Source organism: Atheta coriaria, unplaced genomic scaffold, assembly GCF_025399875.1.
Source record: "Atheta coriaria isolate IRGN ID8LTWV9N9 unplaced genomic scaffold, Caltech_Dcor_3.1 hic_scaffold_10_pilon, whole genome shotgun sequence".
NCBI lineage: Eukaryota > Metazoa > Arthropoda > Insecta > Coleoptera > Staphylinidae > Dalotia > Dalotia coriaria.
In genome coordinates, this window is record NW_027045452.1 from 9,185,367 (window position 1) to 9,207,701 (window position 22,335).

At 35.1% G+C, this 22,335-nt stretch overlaps 3 protein-coding genes and 1 long non-coding RNA gene across 5 annotated transcripts in view; 1 reads left to right on the forward strand and 3 right to left on the reverse strand.

The window, feature by feature from the left end:
• Window positions 1-3,831: 3,831 nt before the first annotated feature.
• Window positions 3,832-6,349, reverse strand: LOC135800390 (uncharacterized). The gene is made up of 2 exons (XR_010550145.1): window positions 5,322-6,349; window positions 3,832-4,211 (listed from the first exon to the last, which is right to left on the reverse strand). It is a non-coding gene; the product is annotated as an uncharacterized lncRNA (long non-coding RNA).
• Window positions 6,350-7,828: 1,479 nt separating this feature from the next.
• LOC135800389 (thymidylate kinase) lies at window positions 7,829-9,098 on the reverse strand. The gene is made up of 2 exons (XM_065313614.1): window positions 8,515-9,098; window positions 7,829-8,452 (listed from the first exon to the last, which is right to left on the reverse strand). Exons 1-2 carry the CDS (start codon window positions 8,846-8,848, stop codon window positions 8,106-8,108), a joined length of 681 nt encoding a protein of 226 aa, XP_065169686.1. The 5' UTR covers window positions 8,849-9,098; the 3' UTR covers window positions 7,829-8,105.
• Window positions 9,099-9,335: 237 nt separating this feature from the next.
• On the forward strand, window positions 9,336-10,610 carry Rrp4 (exosome complex component Rrp4). Its single transcript, XM_065313613.1, has 4 exons — window positions 9,336-9,558; window positions 9,614-9,851; window positions 9,934-10,068; window positions 10,121-10,610. Exons 1-4 carry the CDS (start codon window positions 9,416-9,418, stop codon window positions 10,511-10,513), a joined length of 909 nt encoding a protein of 302 aa, XP_065169685.1. The 5' UTR covers window positions 9,336-9,415; the 3' UTR covers window positions 10,514-10,610.
• The window catches only part of tyn (trynity), a 34,369-nt gene continuing 22,556 nt past the window's right edge, over window positions 10,523-22,335 (reverse strand). Inside the window, exons 1-11 of one of the 2 annotated variants that reach the window (XM_065313612.1) lie at window positions 14,550-14,613; window positions 14,353-14,410; window positions 13,557-13,948; window positions 12,864-13,347; window positions 12,494-12,616; window positions 12,256-12,431; window positions 12,043-12,176; window positions 11,750-11,889; window positions 11,461-11,687; window positions 11,221-11,404; window positions 10,523-11,162 (exon numbers count right to left, since the gene is read on the reverse strand). In XM_065313612.1, the coding sequence (XP_065169684.1) occupies window positions 11,011-11,162; window positions 11,221-11,404; window positions 11,461-11,687; window positions 11,750-11,889; window positions 12,043-12,176; window positions 12,256-12,431; window positions 12,494-12,616; window positions 12,864-13,347; window positions 13,557-13,948; window positions 14,353-14,410 (2,070 nt within the window). In that variant the 5' untranslated portion in view covers window positions 14,550-14,613 and the 3' untranslated portion in view covers window positions 10,523-11,010. Of the gene's footprint in view, window positions 11,163-11,220; window positions 11,405-11,460; window positions 11,688-11,749; window positions 11,890-12,042; window positions 12,177-12,255; window positions 12,432-12,493; window positions 12,617-12,863; window positions 13,348-13,556; window positions 13,949-14,352; window positions 14,411-14,549; window positions 14,614-22,335 lie in introns of those variants that run through there. The other variant, XM_065313611.1, reaches the window with a different exon arrangement.

Genomic DNA, 22,335 nt, shown 5'->3' on the forward strand with positions numbered 1-22,335 from the left:
TGTCCGCTCGCCTACTGTTGCTGCGGCCCGCGCGGAGGCGGTGGACAGGCTGCCGCGTGCGCGCGCGCCGAACATCCGAGCATTTGGTCACTAGGTCGTCGCCGCCGCCGCTGCTGCTGCTGCTGCTGCTGGTGCTCGGATCGACGTGACAACGTTGCGCGCTGCGCGTTTTCCACCCCCTGAAAATTTTGCGCTTGCCTTGCTCGCGTGCGCCGCAGTTTTCCCAGGTTTTCTTTTTTTTTGTCGTCGCGTTTCTGTGAATCGGGTACATTTAAGCGTCGGCGACGTTCAGGAATGTTTTTGATTTTAAATGCAGTCGTTAAATTTAATTAACAATGCCTACGCCTTATAGACCTCAATGGAAAGTTGTTGTCGCGGTGGGAAACATTTTATGTATGAAATAACATTATATAGAAACCCTTGAAATTATAGCTGTTTTAAATTACCTAAATTTTGAAAATTTGTTTCAGAAAACTTGTTGTAGTTCTTGTATTTAATGAGAAATTTTGAATTTTATATTGTTATATTGTAGATTATGGAAAATTTGTTTTGTATTTCGATTTTTTTTTTAATTTTTGTGTATTTTGTATTGAAAACACTCGGTATTTTAGGTACAAATAAAGTATTTCATTATTCTTATCTATATGTCATAACTTGAAACACCCTTTACAAAAAGCACTCCTCATCCTTCTTTACATCCTTAAGAAGTGCCCTAAAATTGCTATTTTAATTTTAAAATGATTATAATTCATAAAATAAAGGAGATACAGAAAAACTCGATTAAGATAAAAAATTCGCCTTTTAGAGATTTGTTATAATTTGTATTAAAAGTTAAAATAATTACATATTATAGTTTTAGAAGAAAGTTTTGGCGGAGGCGCCTGACATTTAATATGTAAATGTTTGTAGTTAGTTCAATTATTAACTTTTTTCATTTCTGTTTTCGGATTCCGATAGATTATTTAGTTCGGCAGCGAATATTTAAGTAAATTTTTTTGATATCATTAACCGTTTAGGCCCTATTTGCAATTTTAATATAAAAACGTGTTTTTACAAGCCAATAAGGCCTTAATCTGAAATTATGAAAACAGATTCCAATTTAGAATTTAATCTTCTTTCAGAATCCGGAAACAGAATTTCAAAATTCCTATTATTTCAAAAGTCGTATTTGGTGAAAAAAGATTTCGTCATAAAAAAGGCAAAACATTTCTCTTTTTTATGTCGAATGCAGTTTTCAATAAAATTGCCAATAGGGCCTAAACGGTTAATGTTAGCAAGAAATGTTACTTAAATAATCGATGTAGAATTAAATTGTCTATTATAATCCGAAAACAGAATTTAAAAATTCCAACTTTTAGTTTTTAATATAAAAAAGAGAAATCTTTTGCCTTTTTTATGACGAAATCTTTTCATTAAAAATTTTTTGTGCCATTTTTAACATTTTTCAATAATGATGCCATCTTGTAAAGATTTTTTCAAGGATTAAGAATATGTAGTTCTTTTTTTTCTAGCCCTTTTAGTTGTCGAGATAATTAACATTTTAATCTCTTAAATTAGACTATTCCGACGGAACACACGTGTTTTACTAAAATTGCAGATAGGGCCTAAACGGTTGGTGCTAGCAAAAAAAGTTACTAATATAATCGATGTAAAATTAAATTGTCTATCAGAAACCGAAAACAGAATTTAAAAATTCCAATTTTTAATTTTCAATATTCCTAATTAGATGATGAAATCGTAATTAGCTCAACAACTAAAAGAGCTAGAAAATAAAGAACTACATATTCTTGATCCTTGAAAAATTCTCTACAAGATAGCATCCTTATTGAAAATTGTTGAAAATGGCACAAAAAATTTTAACGAAAAGATTTTGTTATAAAAAAGGCAAAAGATTTCTCTTTTTTATGTTGAAAATTAAAAGTTGGAATTTTGAAATTTTGTTTTCGGATTCTGATAGCTAATTTAATTTTACGTCGATTATTTAAGTAAATTTTTTTGATAACAGCGACCGTTTAGGCCCTATTTGCAATGTTAGTTAAAACACTGGTGTCGTCGTGTTGACTTCATTAATAATTTTGTTTATCACATTTGCAGGCCAATAGGGCCTTAATATGAAATTGAGTTAATTGATTCTGATTCAGAATTAAATCTACTTTCAAAATCCGAAAACAGAATTCCAAAATTCCTATTATTTCAAAAGTCGTATTTCGTGAATAAAGATTTCGTCATAAAAAAGGCAAAAGATTTCTCTTTTTTATGTCGACACTAAAAGTTGGAATTTTCAAATTCAGTTTTTGGACTATGATAAATCTTTTAATTTTACATCGAATATTTAAGTAACATTTTTTGATATCATTGACCGTTTAAGCCCTATTTGCAATTTTAATGAAATAGTTGAACTTCGCATCAAAACATATGTAGGTTCTGACAAATACAATTTTTTGATTAAAAACGAAAATAGGGCCTAAACGATTGATATTAGACAAAATTTTTATTTAAATAATCGATCTAGAATTGTATAACCTATTCGAAACTGAAATCAGAATTGAAAAATTCCAACGTTTAATTTTGAACTTAAAAAAGAGAAATCTTTTGCCTTTTTTATAACAAAATCTTTTCGTTAAAAATTTTTTGTGCCATTTTTAACATTTTTCAATAATAATGCCATCTTGTGCAGAATTTTTCAAGGATCATGAATATGAAGCTTTTTTCTTTCTAGCCCTTTTAGTTGTCGAGATAATTAACATTTTAAATACTACTAAATTAGACTATTCCGACGGAACACACGTGTTTTAATAAAATTGCAAATAGGGCCTAAACGGTTAATGAACGCAAAAAAACCTACTAAAATAATCGATGTAGAATTAAATTGTCTATCATAAACCGAAAACAGAATTTAAAAATTCCGATTTTTAATTTTCAACATTCCTAATTAGATGATTAAATCGCAATTATCTCGACAACTAAAAGGACTAGAAAAAAAAGAACTGCATATTCTTGATCCTTGAAAAATTCTGTACAAGATGGCATCCTTATCAAAAAATGATAAAAATGGCACAAAAAATTTTTAAGGAAAAGATTTTGTTATAAAAAAGGCAAAAGATTTCTCTTTTTTATGTTGAAAATTAAAAGTTGGAATTTTGAAATTCTGATTTCGGATTCTGATAGACAATTTAATTCTACATCGATTATTTAAGTAACTATTTTAGCTAACGTTAACCGTTTGGGCCCTATTGGCCCTTTTTATTGAAAACTGCATTCGACATAAAAAAGAGAAATGTTTTGTCTTTTTTATGATGAAATCTTTTATTTCAGCAAATGCTACTTTTGTAATAATTGGAATTTTTGAATTCTGATTTCGGATTTTAATAGATAACTTAATTTTATATCAATTATCTACGTAAGATTTCATCGACCGTTTTGGCCTTATTTACATTTTTAATAAAAAATTAAGAATAAGGCCCAAATTGTTAAAGTTAAAAAAATGTTAAATAAATATTAGATAGAGAATCCTTCAGGTATTCAAGATCTGAAACCCGATTTATGCTAGCCCTTATAGTTACCGAAAAAAATTGCAATTGAAAATTTTTATTTATTTCGACCCGAAATAATTCTTCGAAATAAGTGCGACCCTGTTCTTGGAGCAAAAATATTTTATGTAAATAGTGCGGCCCTGTTCTTCGACCAAAAAATAATTTTAAGAGTTAGGTTAGAATCTGTTTTTTGTCAATAATGATTCTAAAGAGAAGTTAATACAAGTTTAGTTTCTTTTATTTTTATTCCTGTAATTGACAGAAAAGGTAACATTTTAAATAATAAATTAATCAAATGTTGTCATTCATAATATCAAATATATTAACAACCGAACAAATAAATCATCACTTCAAGTAATAACAATTAATTATCCTTATACGTAAGAAACAATGCCTACATTTTACAAATCTAAATAAGCAACAACTAATGAAAATTATCAAGTGTGGAGTGGACTATTAGCCATTTATTCACAGAGATGTGGCACGTCTTCATACAATTCATGTTCAACTGGACATATTCGTAGACAGGTTTGAAAGGACCCTCCGCCATCCAGGTCCCCGTCCCCTGCTCCTCATTATTTCAGGGTTCAGGAAGCTGTCTCAAATCATGAAGGATTATTCACATACATCGAGAGTGGATCCATCATAGGAGTCAGTCGATTGAATGTCAAACCATAACTGTAACAAAAATTAATATTAGAAATTCGTATTATGATCTTTTGATGGCGTATTTGAAGAAGTTCCAAACAGTTTTAAGGGCAGTCGCATTAGGTATAAAACAGGATGTTATTTTCAGAAAACGAATCAATATCGTGATACCAAATATCTGAAGACGAACAGCGGGGTAACAATACCACCTAAAAGAATAATTCAAAAGGAAAAATGGACATTTTTTTCAATCGCGAATATCTCGTAAACTAAAAGAGATAATTAAGATCCGATCGCAGCGTCTTAATCTACGAACTATTTTCTATAAGATAGGCTAGTTAAAACGGAAATCTAAGAGATAAAATTTTCATTCTTAAGAAAAAATTGTCAAGGGGGGGTGCTTGATACTTTTTTTCGACGATTTTCAATAATTCATATCTCCTTAACTAAAAGCGATAGCAAGCAACGAATTGCTGATTATGATAGATTGAAAAATTCTCTATCAGATAAAAATATAAAATAATTATATTTCCAACAGTAAAAGGTCAAAAAACGCGACTGAAAGTACTAAAAAGTGACATTTTTCAATTTTTGATGATTTTTTTCAATCGCGAATATCTCGTAAACTAAAAGAGATAATTAAGATCCGATCGCAGCGTCTTAATTTACGAACTATTTTCTATAAGATAGGCTAGTTAAAACGGAAATCTAAGAGATGAAATTTTCATTCTTAAGAAAAAATTGTCAAGGGGGGGTGCTTGATACTTTTTTTCGACGATTTTCAATAATTCATATCTCCTTAACTAAAAGCGATAGCAAGCAACGAATTGCTGATTATGATAGATTGGAAAATTCTCTATCAGATAAAAATATAAAATAAATATATTTCCAACAGTAAAAGGTCAAAAAACGCGACTGAAAGTACTAAAAAGTGACATTTTTCAATTTTTGACGATTTTTTTCAATCGCGAATATCTCGTAAACTAGAAGAGATAGAAAGGAACGAATCGCAGGGTCTTAATCTACGAAAAATTCTCTATTAAATAAGCTAGTTAAATCTAAGAGATGAAATTTAATTCATAAGAAAAAATGGGCAAGAGCTAATTTTGCATGTTTTTTTGATGGAAAAAAAGGTCTTACCTCGCAAACTAGCAGGAGTTTTGGCCTTATTCCATCACTATTTTATAATGAAATAGTTTGTCTTTCCAATAGTGTACGCCACAACCCTTAAGACAGCCAGATATTACCCTCAAAGTAAAAAATAAATATTAAAAATTTTAATTAAATTGCGTTAATATCAATTACATCAATACTTTTACACAGTGTGCATAAAATGCGTGTGAAGAATTACGGACGCACCGTGGCTAAAGTGGGTACTTATTGCGATATGAAATTTTTAGCATGCAGTTAATAATAGATGCGGCGAGATGTCTGCGTCGCCTTCTCAGTTCTTCATGCCTAGTTTTGATATTCATACGCGGCGCGTCGTTTTCGGCGCTAAATTTTTAAATTCGCATTCGCGCCCCTCTAAAACATGCACAACCCACGCGCCGCCCCTGAAAGCCGTTGATAAATATGCAGAATCACTTTATTTGTTTATTTGACAAACGCCTTTTTATCATTAAACTTCTAAATGAGCTGTAATTGCAACGAATGCATCAAAGTGCATATTTTTCGCTAAGAGTACTGGAACGAAACGAATTACGTCAAGTTTTTAATCGTTTTAAAAGCCGAGCCATTTTCATCGCATCACACAGGAGAAAAGAAAATGAATAACACTAACACATTGAATACAGTGCATCAACACTGCAACGGTTTCACTTTGCTAATGAACCATAATCGACTTTGCCCGCCCAAACCCAGGATAATTATGATTGAAATGCATAAAACATTATTTTTAAAACAATTAGACTTTTAATCACATTATACGCGTGCACTCTATAAAATTTAGTGTGTATTTGGTTGCCTAACTTACACCACACGCTTTCAATCATTCACATAAAAAGAATGAATAGGATATTAGTGTATATATGGTTGCCTAACTTGTTTTTACTCCAACGCGCGTTTTCAATAATTCACACACAAAGACCGTTCAAGTTAATGAATAAAAACACCCTCGGCGCGAAAAAGTTGCGCCGAACAACTTAACAACTTCAATAAACATGAAACATTTGAAGCGCAACCTGAAACGTGCAAAAACCGCCAATGGGAAGGCATAGACCAGCGCCCAAGCGCGCAAAACAAGATGAGTACCCGAAAGAGAGAACTAGAAAATGGAATAAGGAAATAAGTGGCACTTAATCAAGTGCGTCTCGACTTTTGCAGCGCACGCCGCGCGCGCTTGGTTTTCTTTGATTTCTTTCATCAATAAAAACTTGAACACGCGAACAAAAACACCGCGCGCACACAACACAAGCCTTTGTTTCTCAAGTGCACAGACTTGGGGTTGTAAGATAAATTAAAAGATGAATTAATATTCGCGCGCCTCGATCATAAATTTTCATTCACTGCGGTTTTTTCCGGGTGTTATAGCTCGCCGCGCGAGTGTTTGACGTTGATAAAACGATGGTGCTTATTGTCGCGGCGCGTAATTAATTCCGGAGTCAAACGACGACACAAACATAACCTGACTTAACCTAAAATTATAATCGAGTGTCAACGGACGGAAAAATTGGTTAGGTTTTTTCAAAACACAAATAATTATGATACTAGCATCTTACTAGACATTAATTAAACGTTTACAAGCGACAATTTGCAAATTTTCTTCGTTACGCCATGGAAAACATGACCACGACGTGAAGTTTGCACCGAAAACGATTAATATCCGCCGTTGGTGTTGACAGCGCCTGACAAAAGCTTTTCAACGTGCTAAACACACATTCCACAACTTCAACAAACAAAAACTAGCGCTAGATGGCGTAAAATTACATGAAACGACATTTTGTTGCAACACTTAGTGTCGCACATTGAAATTCGATTGGTGGTTCGCTTTGGATAATTAATCGTCTCGTTGCAATCGGTCAAACTCCCCGTACGGCACGTTCGGCGGTTCGGGCCGAGGCAATATTGACTCGTGACAATAGAAATTCACGATCAGATCGCTTCATTAATTTAACGCGAGTGCTTTACGCAAGCACTGAATTCGGGCAATCCGGCGATCTCTGTCCGCCCGACCCGTATTGATTCAATCACATCCGGCAATTTTTTTGCGCTCCTCACGCGTGTCAATTAATTTTCCATTTTTTACCGCGCATAGTCGAATCTCGTACTCGATGAAGTCGATGAAGGGAACGATGATTAATTGCGTTAATTGTCGTTTGACCGGATGACCAATCATGCTATTCAATTTTGCGGACGTTAATTAAGTAGATTATGACTTGATTAAATTAAAATTTACGCGTAAAAGAGCAGGAATTAAAATTTAAATTTTGAAATCTTGAAAATAAAATTTTAACTTATTTTTGATACTCGTAGCGCCATTTATCGCCAAAGTTTAGAACTTTGACCAAGGTTAGAGACTAGTTCAGAAACACGCCACAAGATGGCAATACCTATACTAAATTACCTTTTATTATAGATTAATTCACTTAATTTGTTATTAACAGTAGGACAAAACATGTAAACTATATAAAATTAAAGACAAACAATAGCCCAACTAAAGTTTTATATTAGTACAACATTATAATGTAGTTATTATTAACAATTTACACATATTTAGTAATCAAATAGCTGCAGTATCTTAAAATCAACTAAAACCTTATAAAAATCGACGATTTCTCCCTAAATATCCTAATTTAAAGTGTTCAGTGACTATATAGATACATTAAAAGACCTATTATATGACCACAGTATAAATACATCAGATTATTTCCAGAAATCTTCATAAAATCACAAAAATATCAAAATTTAAACCTAATTAAGCAATTAATGCGTGCCATTAGCAATTATTGGACTGTTTTCTATATTCTGCTCCTTAAATTTAAGAGTCTGCAGTTTTTTACTCCCCACTTTATCAATAACATTAAGAATCCTCCTCATTAACTTATCGTGCACATCATCAATGCTTCCCGAAGCATCAACAGTCTCCCAGGAAGCATCCAACAGCTGATGAAAGACATCCAGGACCTGCTTCTGGATGCTCTCCTTCTCATACCTCTCATCGCCAAAACCAGGCCTGTTATTCATCTCAACCTCATTCAAAGTTAGTAGAAACACAGCGTCTGGTTTTGGCAAGCCAATCTCTTGTGTTTTACACCATTCAAGATCCATACCTGAAAAATAACTCATTGTGTCATTAAAAAGTATAATATTGGTGTATTTTATCTTTACTTACCTGGTTTAATTGATGAGTAAGCAATTCCTGAATAAGAATAGCGATCAACTATGAGTGTGACACCATCATGCAGCATTTTGGTCATTTTATCGGCGTTTTCCCAGCGATTTGCGGAGAATAAGAGGTGGATTGCTTTATCATGCAGTTTACAATCTTTATCACTTAGATATTTACTGATGAGTTGCCCTGTGAGGGTGCTACGATCCGGATACACAAAGAGTTCAGCTGATTGATTCTTTCTTTTGAGAGATTCGACTAGTTTGCGGCATTGTGTTGACTTTCCCGAACGATCAACACCCTCGAGAACAATTAGAGCTCCGCGTTTAAGAGACATTTTAAGTTTTTATGTGCACTTAATCACGTTTTATACTATGACTAGTTTCTGGCGCCAAAAATCATTACTTTGAGGTTTGGACCGTTAAAAACCGTTAAAATTGTTAAAATTCGTTAAAAATAGAAGAATATGTAATATATGACAAAATATTGTGTCATTTAATGAGAAATGATGTATTGTTACTTATTTAAATAATTTGTAACGATGACTCCAATAGAAATCGATTGAAACGCAATTAAATTGAGCGCAAATCACTAAAGCGCAACATAAAATAATTCGAGAGTTGTATTTAGTAAAAGTTTGAGTTTAAACTGAGTTAAACCGCACTTTTAGCTTCAAATTATACAATAACAATAAAACTAATTATATATTTAATATGTTTCAAGAATAACTTACCCTTCTAGCTCAGGAATTTGTTAATTAATTAAAAAATACAAAAGTTATGAATGCATTTCTGTCCAGTAACGCGCACAGTAATACCAACTGAAAACTCCCTGCGAAATACATAACCTACCTACCCAAACACGTTTGAAAAACTTGCAGAAATCGCTGAATTTCCCTCTAAAAATGTCGAAAACAGAAGCAAAAGTGAAGAAAATTCATATTTATTTAGCCAGCGACCGTGTAAATCCCTCAATCTCATCAAATCACCGCATTCCACGCATTTTTACACCTGGAGAAGTCGTCACTGAACAAAATGAACTTATGAAGTAATTATTAACAAAAAATATTAATTAAATTATTAACAAATGTTATATATTTTAGAGGACATGGTACCTACGAAGCCGATGGATGTCTCAAATCATCAGTAGCAGGTCTAAAAGAAGAAGTAAACAAGTTAATATCAGTAAAACCACTAAAAAGCCGATACAATGGAGAAATTGGAGATGTAATTGTAGGTAGAATCACAGAAGTACAACAAAAACGCTGGAAAGTCGAAACAAACTCACGTCTAGACTCAATTCTCCTTTTATCATCAGTAAATCTACCAGGAGGTGAACTTGTAAGTCAAAAAACAATATTTTAAGCGCAAAACTTAATTTTTACTTTAAAATAACTTAAAAAATGAAAATATAAATCACCAGCGGCGTAGATCAGCGGAAGATGAGCATATGATGCGCAAATATTTACAAGAAGGTGATTTAATCAGTGCAGAAGTCCAAAATGTCTTCGCAGATGGTTCACTTTCATTACACACAAGAAGTTTAAAGTACGGCAAGGTAAAACAACAAAAACACATCAATCAAGGGTATTATTATGTATTACTTACAGTTATCACAGGGTGTGTTGATAAAAGTCTTCCCAGCGTTGATAAAACGCAGCAAAACACGTTTTCACAACCTCCCGATCGGCGTGAGCATAATCCTGGGCAACAATGGTTTCATTTGGATTTCTCCTCTTGTAAACCAAGAGGAGGACAATGTGGGTGGGTTTATACAAAATCTAGATCAAGTTGTATCACGGGGTGAGCGTGAAACAATCGCGCGCATTCGCAACTGTATTTTGGCTCTCGCACAAAGCAAAATGATGCTTTACGATTCAAGTATTCTCTATGCTTTTGAAGAGAGCTTAAAATACGCTGTGGTTGATTTACTCACTCCTGAAGTGATGGTAGACGTTGCTATTTTAACTCAGCAGAGGTTAAACATCGCTGAAGACAATTAAAACGTCGCATTTTTAATTAAAATATTAATTTTATTGTGTTGAAATGTGTCTCGTCGAGCGCCGAAATAGCTAAATATATACAAAAATTAAATTTCAACTTGCACACAAATAAATATAAATACCGTCTGCGTATAAATATTAAATTCTATATAAAAAAAATGTTTCTTACGATTACAAGTACGGCTTGTAAGCGTAAGAAATTGATACATTCGAAGAGGAAAAGCGCAGTCCCACCACCGATTTGTTTCGTTTAAAAAATTAACGCTTGAGAGATCACCAGCCACCGACCCGAAACTTATACTTAATTATTACAAGTTACATTTGTTTGCGCGTACATAAATTAATTATGGAGTTGATAATATTGACTTTTGATGTCTCTCATCGAGTTGTTTGCAGTTGTAACGTTGCAACTCAATAGAAAGATCAAAAATGTTTGATAAATTAATGCATTTTCTTAAATTATAGTGTATAAGCTGTTGTAGTGTTGATTGGGTTGCCTAAGCGAGATGTTTACCAGGATTGAGCCATTTCTTCATGTAATAACAGAAGACTGTGCTGATGTAGAGGAGTACTAACAACGCACACGTCACTCCAAGTGCTAGTACTGAAGTTTTCGTCGGGCATGGTTCGATAATCGTCACTGTTTTATCTGTAAAATGTTTAAAATTATAGGTTATGTCTAAAAATATGTATGGTTGGTTGCATACCTCGATTGAAATCCGCACTGAGATCACTCTTCAAGAATTCCGATTGTTTCTCATCACCGAAGTCAAGCACCAAGATTTCTTGACTTAAAGTCATGTCTTCTTCCTTTTCTTCTTCGGTTTGGTTGACGGACCTCTTTCTCCTGCCCCAGGACTCGAGAGATTCACGGCCCCATTCGCAAACAGCCTAGAAATGACATTTTTATTATTTTGTTTGTATGAAATTAGTTTTAAAACACTTACAGCTTCACAAGGTCCTAGGCAATATTTAACATTGCACTGGAATATGACACCATAGGATTCGGTGAAGCGGAACGCCTCGTAGACGGATTGCAAAGCGTTGCCGTCGGGTGTGAACGCGGGGAATATCGTCGGATCAACTGGACAGCCATCATCATCGATTATCTGGAAGGTAGACTTTGAGTCCTTCGCCATTGCAACGCAACTACGTGCAAAAATGCCATAAGGAGCTGAAAATTTAATTTTTTTATGTTTAAATGTTTATTTCAGGCACAAAAGTTATAATATTTACTATCTTCGGGGATTTCAATCCTGAATGTAAGTTTATCTCCAATACGGACGGTTTCCACTTCGCGTGCGCGACTGTCAAGGATACGAATCCTTGGTGGAGGCGCCTCAGGTGCAGATGTAATGCTGATCATCTCTGGATCTCTGTTTATAAGATAAAAAATTAATATTTTATACTATTGATATTTTTGACGCGCATGCGCATTAGAAAAGTAGGCGGAGCAAATTTTACGTATTTTCGCGATAACTCCGCGAGTTTTCATCCGATTCGAACGGTTTTTTCGTCAGATTTCTTACCTAATAGGCATCATGCCGAAAGTGATGTTCTTGGAGCTCATGTCGTACGTGCACTTCACCTTGTAGATCTTATCCGCCTTGGTCATTACGACGCTGTGATGCTGCAGCACGACGGTGTTGCTGTAGACTCCGATCTGGAAAGCGAGCGTTGTGTTAATACGAGAATACGAAGGTCGGAGAGGAAATAACGCGGCTGCGCGCGCGCGTACTTACCACCGACTGCGTGTTGCAGTCCTGGCCGTTCATCGTGAGGTCCAATCTGAAGAGATCGCTGTTGATAACGTCCACGTTGCACGTCTCCGACCTGCCCAGCGCGTAGATACGTCCGTTGAACGGCTTGTTGGTGCGCACCTGTACGGCAATCTTTGTGTCTTTGCAGTTTACCGAAACTGTAAAAATCGGAGGCACATTAATATAAATTTATTAATTATTTTGATAAGAAGTATATTACCATCGTAACATGTGCCGGTCTTATCACAGTTGGCATCAGTACGGGTTAAATTGTTTAAGGTGGGATCTTCTTGCGTTTCGAAGACTACAGGTAGCGTATTATCACCTGTAGCAGGTCCAGATTCTAAAAATATATTAATAAGGCATTAAAATAATGATTTTCATTGAAAAAACGAAGAAAATCCGTTAATAAACACGGAAAATAGAGCAAAATGTAATTTAACGTAGGCAACTCATCATACACATATGCAATATGTGTAGTATAAAAACAAGCGGACCACAACTATTTTTTCAAATAACTCCGTCAAATATCAACGGATTTCAACGAGAAAAAAACAAATATTACTAAAATTTATTACTCTACAACTTACTCTCACAAATATTCTCAAAATAAGTCCCGATCCGGTCGCCATTATCAATCAACGGACGTTCAGCATTCAAATAAGTACTAGGTCCATCCGGAAGTGTCTTATGATCCAAGTGGAATAATTGACAGTTGTATTGCGAGCCTTGTGGCGACCCCTTGTAGAGGAATGAACGACATAAAAATTCGTTTTCGATCTCACACGCGAGTCTGCACGCTGATTCACTGGTCACTTGCAGCTCCTTATCAGTGTAGTAATGTAACCCAGCGTATTGTCCAACTTTATCATCAGCGACACCTATCTTCGGTGTAGCGAACAATCGATTGCCTTTGCACGCTTGATTACCCTTAATACACAAGTTTTCGAAGTAATCAACGCCTTGCGCGTCGACAAACTGCACGAATTGTCCGGTTGTACGACGATCGGCATCACTCAGCTGACATTGAAGTGTCACGTAATTATATTCTGCTGACCTACAGGTGAATCGATGCTGAAATAATAAAATTTTCAGTGAAAAAATCATAAAAATCGGTTGAGAAACAAAGAAGTTATGATGAATTTAAATTAACATTGGCCTTGTTAACGCATGCGTAGTAAAAAAGTAGGCGGAGCTCCCCTAAACTTAAAATCATCCTAACTTCTTCAATTTTAAAGATATTTCAACACGGAAAAAACTATTCTTCATAAAATTTCACTTACTTCATTAAGACAAGCAGCCAGACAAGCTTCCTTAGTAGAAGTGTAAATCAAAGCGTTGTCTAAGCCACGAATCATTTTATTCGGCACGCGTTCAAAGGACCACGGCCGCAGGCAGACATTTTCCGATCGCAGTTGTAATTTAGTCATGTAGTACATGTTGACGGAGCGTTGTGGCTGCGCACTGGGGTTGTTCGAAGAGGTCTCATTCTGCAGCTGACACAACGTCTCTTGTTTGGGTATGAGTGGATTCAGGACGAAACTGAACGCCGCCGCCTGGCAATCCGCTTCTTCACGACACCAGCCTTGACATTCATACAGCGATAAATTCTTCACGGTGTAATAGGTGGTGCCACGGTAGTCAAAATCCGTTAGCTTTTCGAATGCTATTCTTCCTGTAATATATTAATCAATATTTATTATGCGCATGCGCAGTAATTTTTATTTTATTTTTGGAGAAAATTATTTTAAACACTCTGTATGTGTTTGTATCAAGTTGCACTTTGCGGGTCACAGGTCGGGTTCGTTGTCGACCGCATGCAAATTAATTTATTAAGTGCTGTTTATGCACGACGTGCGCTCGTAACTCGAAGCATAAGATTAAAATTCATGCGAGAATAGACCGGTGCGGTGCGATAAATATTTTATGTGGACTCGAGAGGCTAATATAACCGGAGTAATTAAAAAGTGCATAAAGTTGCATACCGAAAGCATAAAATCGTATTTTTCTCGCGCATGCGCAGCAAAAAAAACGAAGCGCAGCGCTTAGTTTAACTTGAATGTAAATATGTTTGCATACCTAATGAACCCTCTATACTAAGGACTAGAAGGATTGTCGTCGCTAGCGTGATCCTCATCTGAAACAAAAAGAAAACGATTTTGTAGTAACTGTAACTTTGTGTAACTATGGAGTGCGCTTAGCTTGTGCCATTTCTGCGCGACGTAAAACGTGAACGTCTCAAGAAGAAGCGTAATGTAACGTTAGCGTAAACTCACGTTACGTGAGGTTTTTTGCCATCTTTGACATCGTTCCTCCGCACGTCAACGAGCAAATCCAGCTGGCGCGCGTTGAGCATTGTACAGTTAAACATTTAAGCATGTACTACATTACGTCCACTGGGGACCCGGGAGTAAAATGTTGGAAAATGCTGCGAATGGTGGAATTTGCGCGTCGCGCGTAGAATGCGAGCACATCCGTTTTGTTGCCAAGCTGTTGTGTGTTTAGATGTTATTACATGTGCGCAACTTAACGCCCATTATGGGAAAACATGCGGAGAGAGTCGTAAAGCGGGCAAAACGAAACAAAACGGTGAGATTCACTCAAGAAACGCGCTGAATGCGATGAAAAGCATGGAGAATCAAGTGTTGCAATAGTTTTAATCTAGGCAACTTTATTTACAATGTGTATAAATATTAATAAAGTAAGCGGAGGAATTTTTTAGTTTTTTGAGGATAATTTGGTCAATTTTTAATGAATTTTAATGAAATAAACGCTAAAATATCAATAAATTATTACTACATCGATGTAAGAAGAAAAAACTTTATGTTTCATTGGAGAAATGCTTTGAATCTGATGAAAAACAACAAAACTAAAGTGTTTTTCTGTAATTTTTTAGTTTTTTGCGAATAATTCATACAATTTTCAATAAATTTCAACAAAATAAGCGCTAAACTATCAACAAATTAAACCTACATGAATATCATGAAACAAAACTTTGAGATTCACTGAGGAAATGGTTAAAATCCGATGAAAAACAACAAAAATCAAGTACTGCGATAGTTTTAACCTAGGCAACCTTATTTACAATGTGTATAAGTATTAATATAGTTTACGGAGGAATTTTTTAGTTTTTTGATGATAATTTGGTTAATTTTTAATGAAATAAACGCTAAAATATCAATAAATTAATACTACATATGTGGAAGAAGAAAAAACTTTGAGATTCGTTGGAGAAATGCTTTGAATTCGACAAAATATAACAAAAATCAAGTGTTTTAGTGCAATTTTTTAGTTTTTTGCGAATAATTCGTACAATTTTCAATGAATTTTAACAAAATAAACGCTAAACTATCAACAAATTACACCTACATGAATATCAAGAAACAAAACTTTGAGATTCACTGAAGAAATGGTTAAAATCCGATAAAAAACACCAAAAATCAAGTATTGATTTAGTTTTAACCTAGGCAACCTTATTTACATCACTCATGCGTAATAATAAAATAGGCAGAGCCATTTTTTACTTTTTCTCTAATAACTCTTACAATTCTCAATGAATTTCAACAAAACAAAAACAAAAACATCAACAAATTAATTCTTTACAACAACAAACAACAAAATTCTTTGATAAAACATTTTTTAATGGTTAAAATCATACCGTTTGTTATTCATTGTAGAAATATACATAATTTACACATTTTCCCAAGTTCGCGATAAGAATTGATGATACCGGTAACAAAATAAGTTGAACGTTGTAATGCTAGACGCTGCAATAGTAAATTTCACAAACGCTCAGTCGCAGCCGAGTTCATTGCATGGAAAACACGACGACACGTAGTTGATGAGCGTTGAAGAAGCGAAACACGCCGAGCGCATGCAATTTCGTTCTCGATGCCTCATCCTGCCCTCGCGTTTGATTCCCTTTGATTTTCGCGCAGGGCAAAAACATGCGGCGCGCGGCGTTAAATTATGCAAAACGTGCGCATTATGTAATCGACTCTTCACTCGAACAAAACACATCGAAATAACTAGGAAATGAAATTCACGCATTTTTTTGATGCGCATGCGCATTGTGAAAATGGGCGGAGCAACGGTGCATTATTTCTCCGATAACTTCTATGCTATCCAATGGATTTTTATGCGACAAAAACAATTGTTAATGAAATCTAATGAAATTTAATGAAGTTTATAATAATTATTGATTTCATGAATAATTACGTAATTGAAGTTAAGTTGAATTGCGGTTATGTCGAAGCGAGCGTAGCGTTTAAGTGGGTAATGTCGTTAATTAGCAAGATGAATAGTCGCACGACGAGCGACTAATTGGCACTCATTAAGCTCAGCACGGAAACGAGCTTTTGAACTTGAATGACTGTAACCAAACTCTTCACTTTTTTTTCTTCTTCTTGTGTGCATTAAATATTAAAATTTTAAGGTTATGACTCGCGCGGTATTTAATGTAGCTTTGTAGCTTTGTGTGTCAGCCCGATGTGCTTTCAGTTAATGACTGCGTATTCTTCATGTAAACGCGTTCGTGCATTTTTGCATGCTGCACATAATCGACTAATCAACTAATGACTTTATACAATACGATGAACGAGCACATTCTCAGCCTGATTTTAGTATAATCAAAGAAGAAACGAACAAAATCGGTTGAGAAATACGCGTGGCAGAGTAAAAAGAAAATTTAACATAGGCAACTTATTATACATCTACGCATGTGTATTAGAATAATGGGCGGAGCAAATTATTACATTTTTATCAATAACTTTTTCAATTCTCAATCGATTTTTACGGAATAAAAAATAAAAATTTTATTATGATCAGTTTTATTGTTATTAATGATAAAAAAGTAAAATAGTCGTTTGCTGCAGGGTAATAAATTACCGTCGTTTTTAATAACGCAAACATTATTCGCGATGTGATTAATCTCGTCGCTCGCCGACTCGTTTTCCGTTTTGTTCGTTTTGCTCCATCTCGAACTTGCATCATCGAGCGTTTATTTCTTGTTTTGCTCCGCGCGGCTTCTTAACTTTGCGTCTCTAACGTTGTGCGTGTTGCCTGCGTCGATGTTTTATTGCTCGCCGGCACAAAGAGCGCCGGCGGTTGGAAATTTGAATTGAAAATTCGCGCGAGAGACGAAAACAATTTGTTACTCCCGGCGGACATCTACTGGCATCTATGCAACTGTCACGTCGCGCACAAAGAATCAAAGAGTTAAAGACTGAAATAAATCGATTACGGCGAAGATAAACGTTTTATATGCTAGAAAAACGTTTTTGCTTAAATGAATTTAAGTGTGCTTAAGTTAAGTCACTTTGAGGTTACAGTGACTTAAGTCTATAAAGTGTTTATTTATGTTTAGGAACATATTGTATATCGATTTGGCAGATGTACTTAAGTTAAGTCACTTTGAGGTTAAAGTGACTTAAGTCTATAAAGTGTTTATTTATGTTTAGGGACACATTGTATATCGATTTGGCAGATGTACTTAACTTAAGTCACTTTGAGGTTAAAGTGACTTAAGTCTATTGAATGTGTATTTGCGTTCGCGGACACATTGTACATCGTGTGGGCAGAGTTTATGCCTTAAGTCGAGTTCACTCGAGTCGCAAGAAGCAACACAAAAGAATAATGAGTGTCTCATTGTGCGTTTGGCGACTGCGACGGTCGCCAGCGCATGAAAGGATGAAAAATTATTGACAAATCGACGAGCCGACAATTCCCAACCACTCGTTGCTTGTGTTTTTTGCGTGCTTTCTTTGTAATCGGCTGAAATAAGTTGTATGAAACCTAAGACTTAAGTCAGTTTGAAATTAAACGATTTAACGCCATTTTAAGCCTTCAATAACTCAATAAAACTCCGATAACCTTGATAATTTTTTCATCCGTGATCAATCGAATATTGGATGACTTTAGACTTTGGCGTGGCTTAAGTTAAGTCAAGTCGCCGACACGCCGACGGCGGCGAACAAAAAGCGAGCGCTTAAAACGCGTGAAAATCGAACGGCGTGTGAATTCGACGCGTTTCGGTCAATTGGACGCACTGATTGAACTGCGGGATGCTGAGCACAAAGCGATTGAGGGAGCAAGGGCGCAACACAACAATGGCTTTTGTGATAATCGCATAATGCAAGAGTATAATCTATTCAGGTTCAAATAAGAAGTGGTTTAGTTTTTGTTTGGGGAAAATCGGATGAGAATTGGGGGAGATATGGAGGAAAAACGAAAAAATATTTGGGGTGTTAAGTAGTAGTCGCATGCGCGTTAGAGTTTGGGGCGGAGCAAGTAAAACACATTTTCATCGATAACTCGGGTAATTATCAACGGATTTTGATGAAATAAAAACTAAATTGTTACTTAAGTCGAAATACGTATTATTTGTTAATAAAATATTAAAAAATATCATTTTTAGGTTAAGAAAAACTTAACTTGTCTAGAGTATAGTGTTAATAACATAAAAAAATCTTACATTCTGTACTCTGATAAAGCAAGAAGCGTGCGAAATTAGAAAATAGCAAATCGTAAATTGTAAATTGTAAATCGAAAGCGAGACAATGCGACAATATTTTTTTCTCTTCATACAACAAATTTTTTTGCCGTTTGCGCACTTCATCTATTACATAATGCAATTGTGCTGCATTCGTATCGCTCGGAACGTGTTCGACGCGTCTTCAAAGTGTTCAAACTTCATGTTCGGCTTTATTCGCTTACAATCCATTCTTCAGCGCACACAAAACACCACACATCCGAGATTATACGTTCTAGCGCTCAGCTGGAAGTTGTTCTTGCGGTCTTGTTGTTGGCGGCGCGGCGTGTGGAAAGGAAGAACGCATGAAATGTGAAATAAATGTGCGCGCACGCATGGAAAACCGGCCATTGCCCGCGCGCGCGCTGTTAATTCTATGCTCAAAGCAGAAGAAAAGGCGCGCGCGCAGAGATCGAGTTCGCTTGAGTGCTGCGCACGCATGCCATTCGCGACCTTTCACCTCCCGCAATAAACCGCACCACCAGCTCATGTTAAACTAGGTTATGTTATATGACTTAAGTCACATTGACGCGTATTGACATTGACATACATCCTGTCATTACGAATTTCTTGCAAATCTTACTCACATCTTCCTGATTGGTGTGTTAATGCTCACATTCGCTAATTACTAAAGTCATTAGTGGACTTAAAGTGGCTTAATGCCGGATATTCACAGGTGACGCTTCCGTCAATGCTGAAAATATTTTTGTTTCGAGGCGTAAATCGTGATTATATTCGTGTTGGGAAACTTTTTCGTGTTTCGTGTGATGCAATGAAAGTTTACAAGTACAAGTTCAAGTTTCAATGCAACGCAACAACCATGGTTACGAAACATTTACGTTTCTAAAACGATCGTACATTGTGTTGCATCAAATAAACACTTATCATTTGATCATGATTTTTTTTTCGTTGTATAAAAATAGCTTTAGGCTAGTTTTTATTTTGAGAAGAGAAAGGTTTTTATTCAAAATGAATTTTAGTTTTTTTTTCGTTGAAATTGCTTGAAAATTGACTGAGATACAAGCAAAAAACAAAAAATTTGCTCCTCCTACTCAAAGCATGCGTATTAAAAAAGTAGGCGGGGCAAATTTTTACATTTTTATCAATATCTTGAGTAATTATCAACCGATTTTAATAAAACAAACGAATATTGATTCATTGTTCCAAAACACGTAACATTGCGTAGTCGTAGATGCCGAATTCGTAAGCTGACTTAACTTAAGTCAGTAAGTAAAGTTAAGTCTTTTGAATTTAAATTACATCCACGTTACTTTTCATGTCTTGTCGCTGGCCATAAACGTCGAGTAACCAAAAAAAGTCTCTAACGGTACGACACACTGAGCTACACTACTGAGCAGTGTGACTTTGACATTGATTCACGCATTCGCAAAGCACGTTTAGGTTATGTGTGATGTAACGTAATAGTTGCGTAGGCAACACACATTGGGCATTGAAAACTAAATCCTCAACTGTCACTGAATACGGCGTGTAATGGCTTAAGTTAAGTCAACTCCGACTAATACTGATGTTGGAAGCGTTTTACTGTTTCGTGTGTCTTGTTCCCAGACGCAGAATAATTGCTAACCTCACATAACATGTGGCAGCCGTGATTTGCATGCGCATGCGCGCCTATAACCCAAAAACAAATCCAGTGAGAGAAACGCAAGCAAAAAGTGCTTGCGAAGAGCGTCAAACGAACGTTACTCGACCGATCGAGAAACAGTTAGACGCGCAAAGAAGAACAAAATGATACGTGTGCGACGGTATGTGTTGGCTGATCAAGATGGCCGCCGATGTGGTAACTTTTGTTTGCGTTTGTTTGTGTTCGTAACCCGATAGAGACGGATTTTCTTTCGATTTGAAGATTAAAAGTCTCGTTAAACATCCGCTAAGGCAAGTAATCGCCGTGAATACTTTTAATGCCTTTCAATGGCCGCGATAGCTTAATATGCGCGCGCAGGTAATGCTAAATAAAGCCAAAAGCGCTCGATCAATGGCGCATCGTGACGGCGGCGAAATTTTAACGAGATCTTTACCGTTTTCATCGATGAATAATGCGCTCATGATTTAACGCTAATAAATCATCTCCAATTATTTATATATTTTACTAAACATACTAATTTATTTTTCAATAACTAAAGATTTATTAGGTTTTGTTTAAATTGTAAAAAGAAAAAAAGTTTTTGTTCCGTTAAAATGATTTTTGGATATTTTCTAAAGTAAATTTTAAAGTCGTTTAGAGGTCGCTATGGTCGTGATATTTACAATCTGTAAAATTTATTGTAAAGTTTAATTAATTATCTATCAGATGCAGGTTATATATTTAAAATTAAACAATAACTTTTGTTGTAAAATGATTTTGAAAAAAAGTTGTAAAATTAAATTTCACAATTTTTGCTTGTTTTTAAAACTTAACTTTAAAGTCGCCTAGAGGGCGTTATTTTTAATGTATTTGCAAAATTTAAACTTTATTATAAACTTTATTTAATTATCTATCAAATGAGACTAATTTCATTAAAATCAGATAATGACTTTGGTAGTTAATCAACTTTGAATAAAAATTTAAAGTTTTCAAAACAAAAAACATTCCTAATGTTTAAACCTCTGCCAAATAGACACTAATTAATGAAAATTAATCATTTAAATGTCATGTCATAGACCAATTCCTTATCTATAAGTCACATTATAAACCATTTTGTTATCTCTCCTAGTTTTCGAGATACAATTAATTTTGTGAAAAAATCCACGACACATTTATCATAGAATGTGAGTTATTTTTATCGCCGGCTAGAAATATGCCATTGTTTGTGCGTTGTTTGGCGCAAAACGATTGTGCGACGAGATATTCCTCTAGTTTACTTCTTTACTTCATCGATTCGCAATACTTGCTGTTTGCCATTGTTGGATGTACAATAGCAGCGCGTTGAACGGTCGGATTTGTTGGATTCTTTACGAGCGCGCTTCAAATATTTTATTTAAATCGTGCATCTAGATCGCGCATTTTCGACGCAAAGATTTATTCTACCTAAATATACCATGTGTTCACATTGTATCAACCGTTTCCAATGTGAAAATTACTCTCGAGCGTAAAATTACGTTATGCTTCGAGTGAGGTTAGAGGTTATGTGTCTTGACCACAAGGGTCGCGTAACCAATAAACCTTTGTGAAGGTTTTAATCATTTTAAAGGTCAGAATCATATTTAATTTTATTAAATAATAATAAAAATAATTTAAGGATAAAATCGTGATTTAAAAAAAAATAATTTTTTTGTTTTTGAGGTTAAATATTTGTTGTTTTTGTGCAATTCATCATTGATGTTGAAGATGTAGGTCAGACGGTGTGATAATTTATAACATTCGGAAAATGTGCATTCTAGAACAGGTTGAATGCATTTGCTTGGAGATATAAATCATAATCACAAATTTTCTTGTTGGTTTTTTGCGCATTGTGCGCATTCCCGATGATTTGCAAATAATGCGAAACGCGAAAGCAACGGTTGAAGACAGATGTAGGTAAAAGGTCGAACGTATG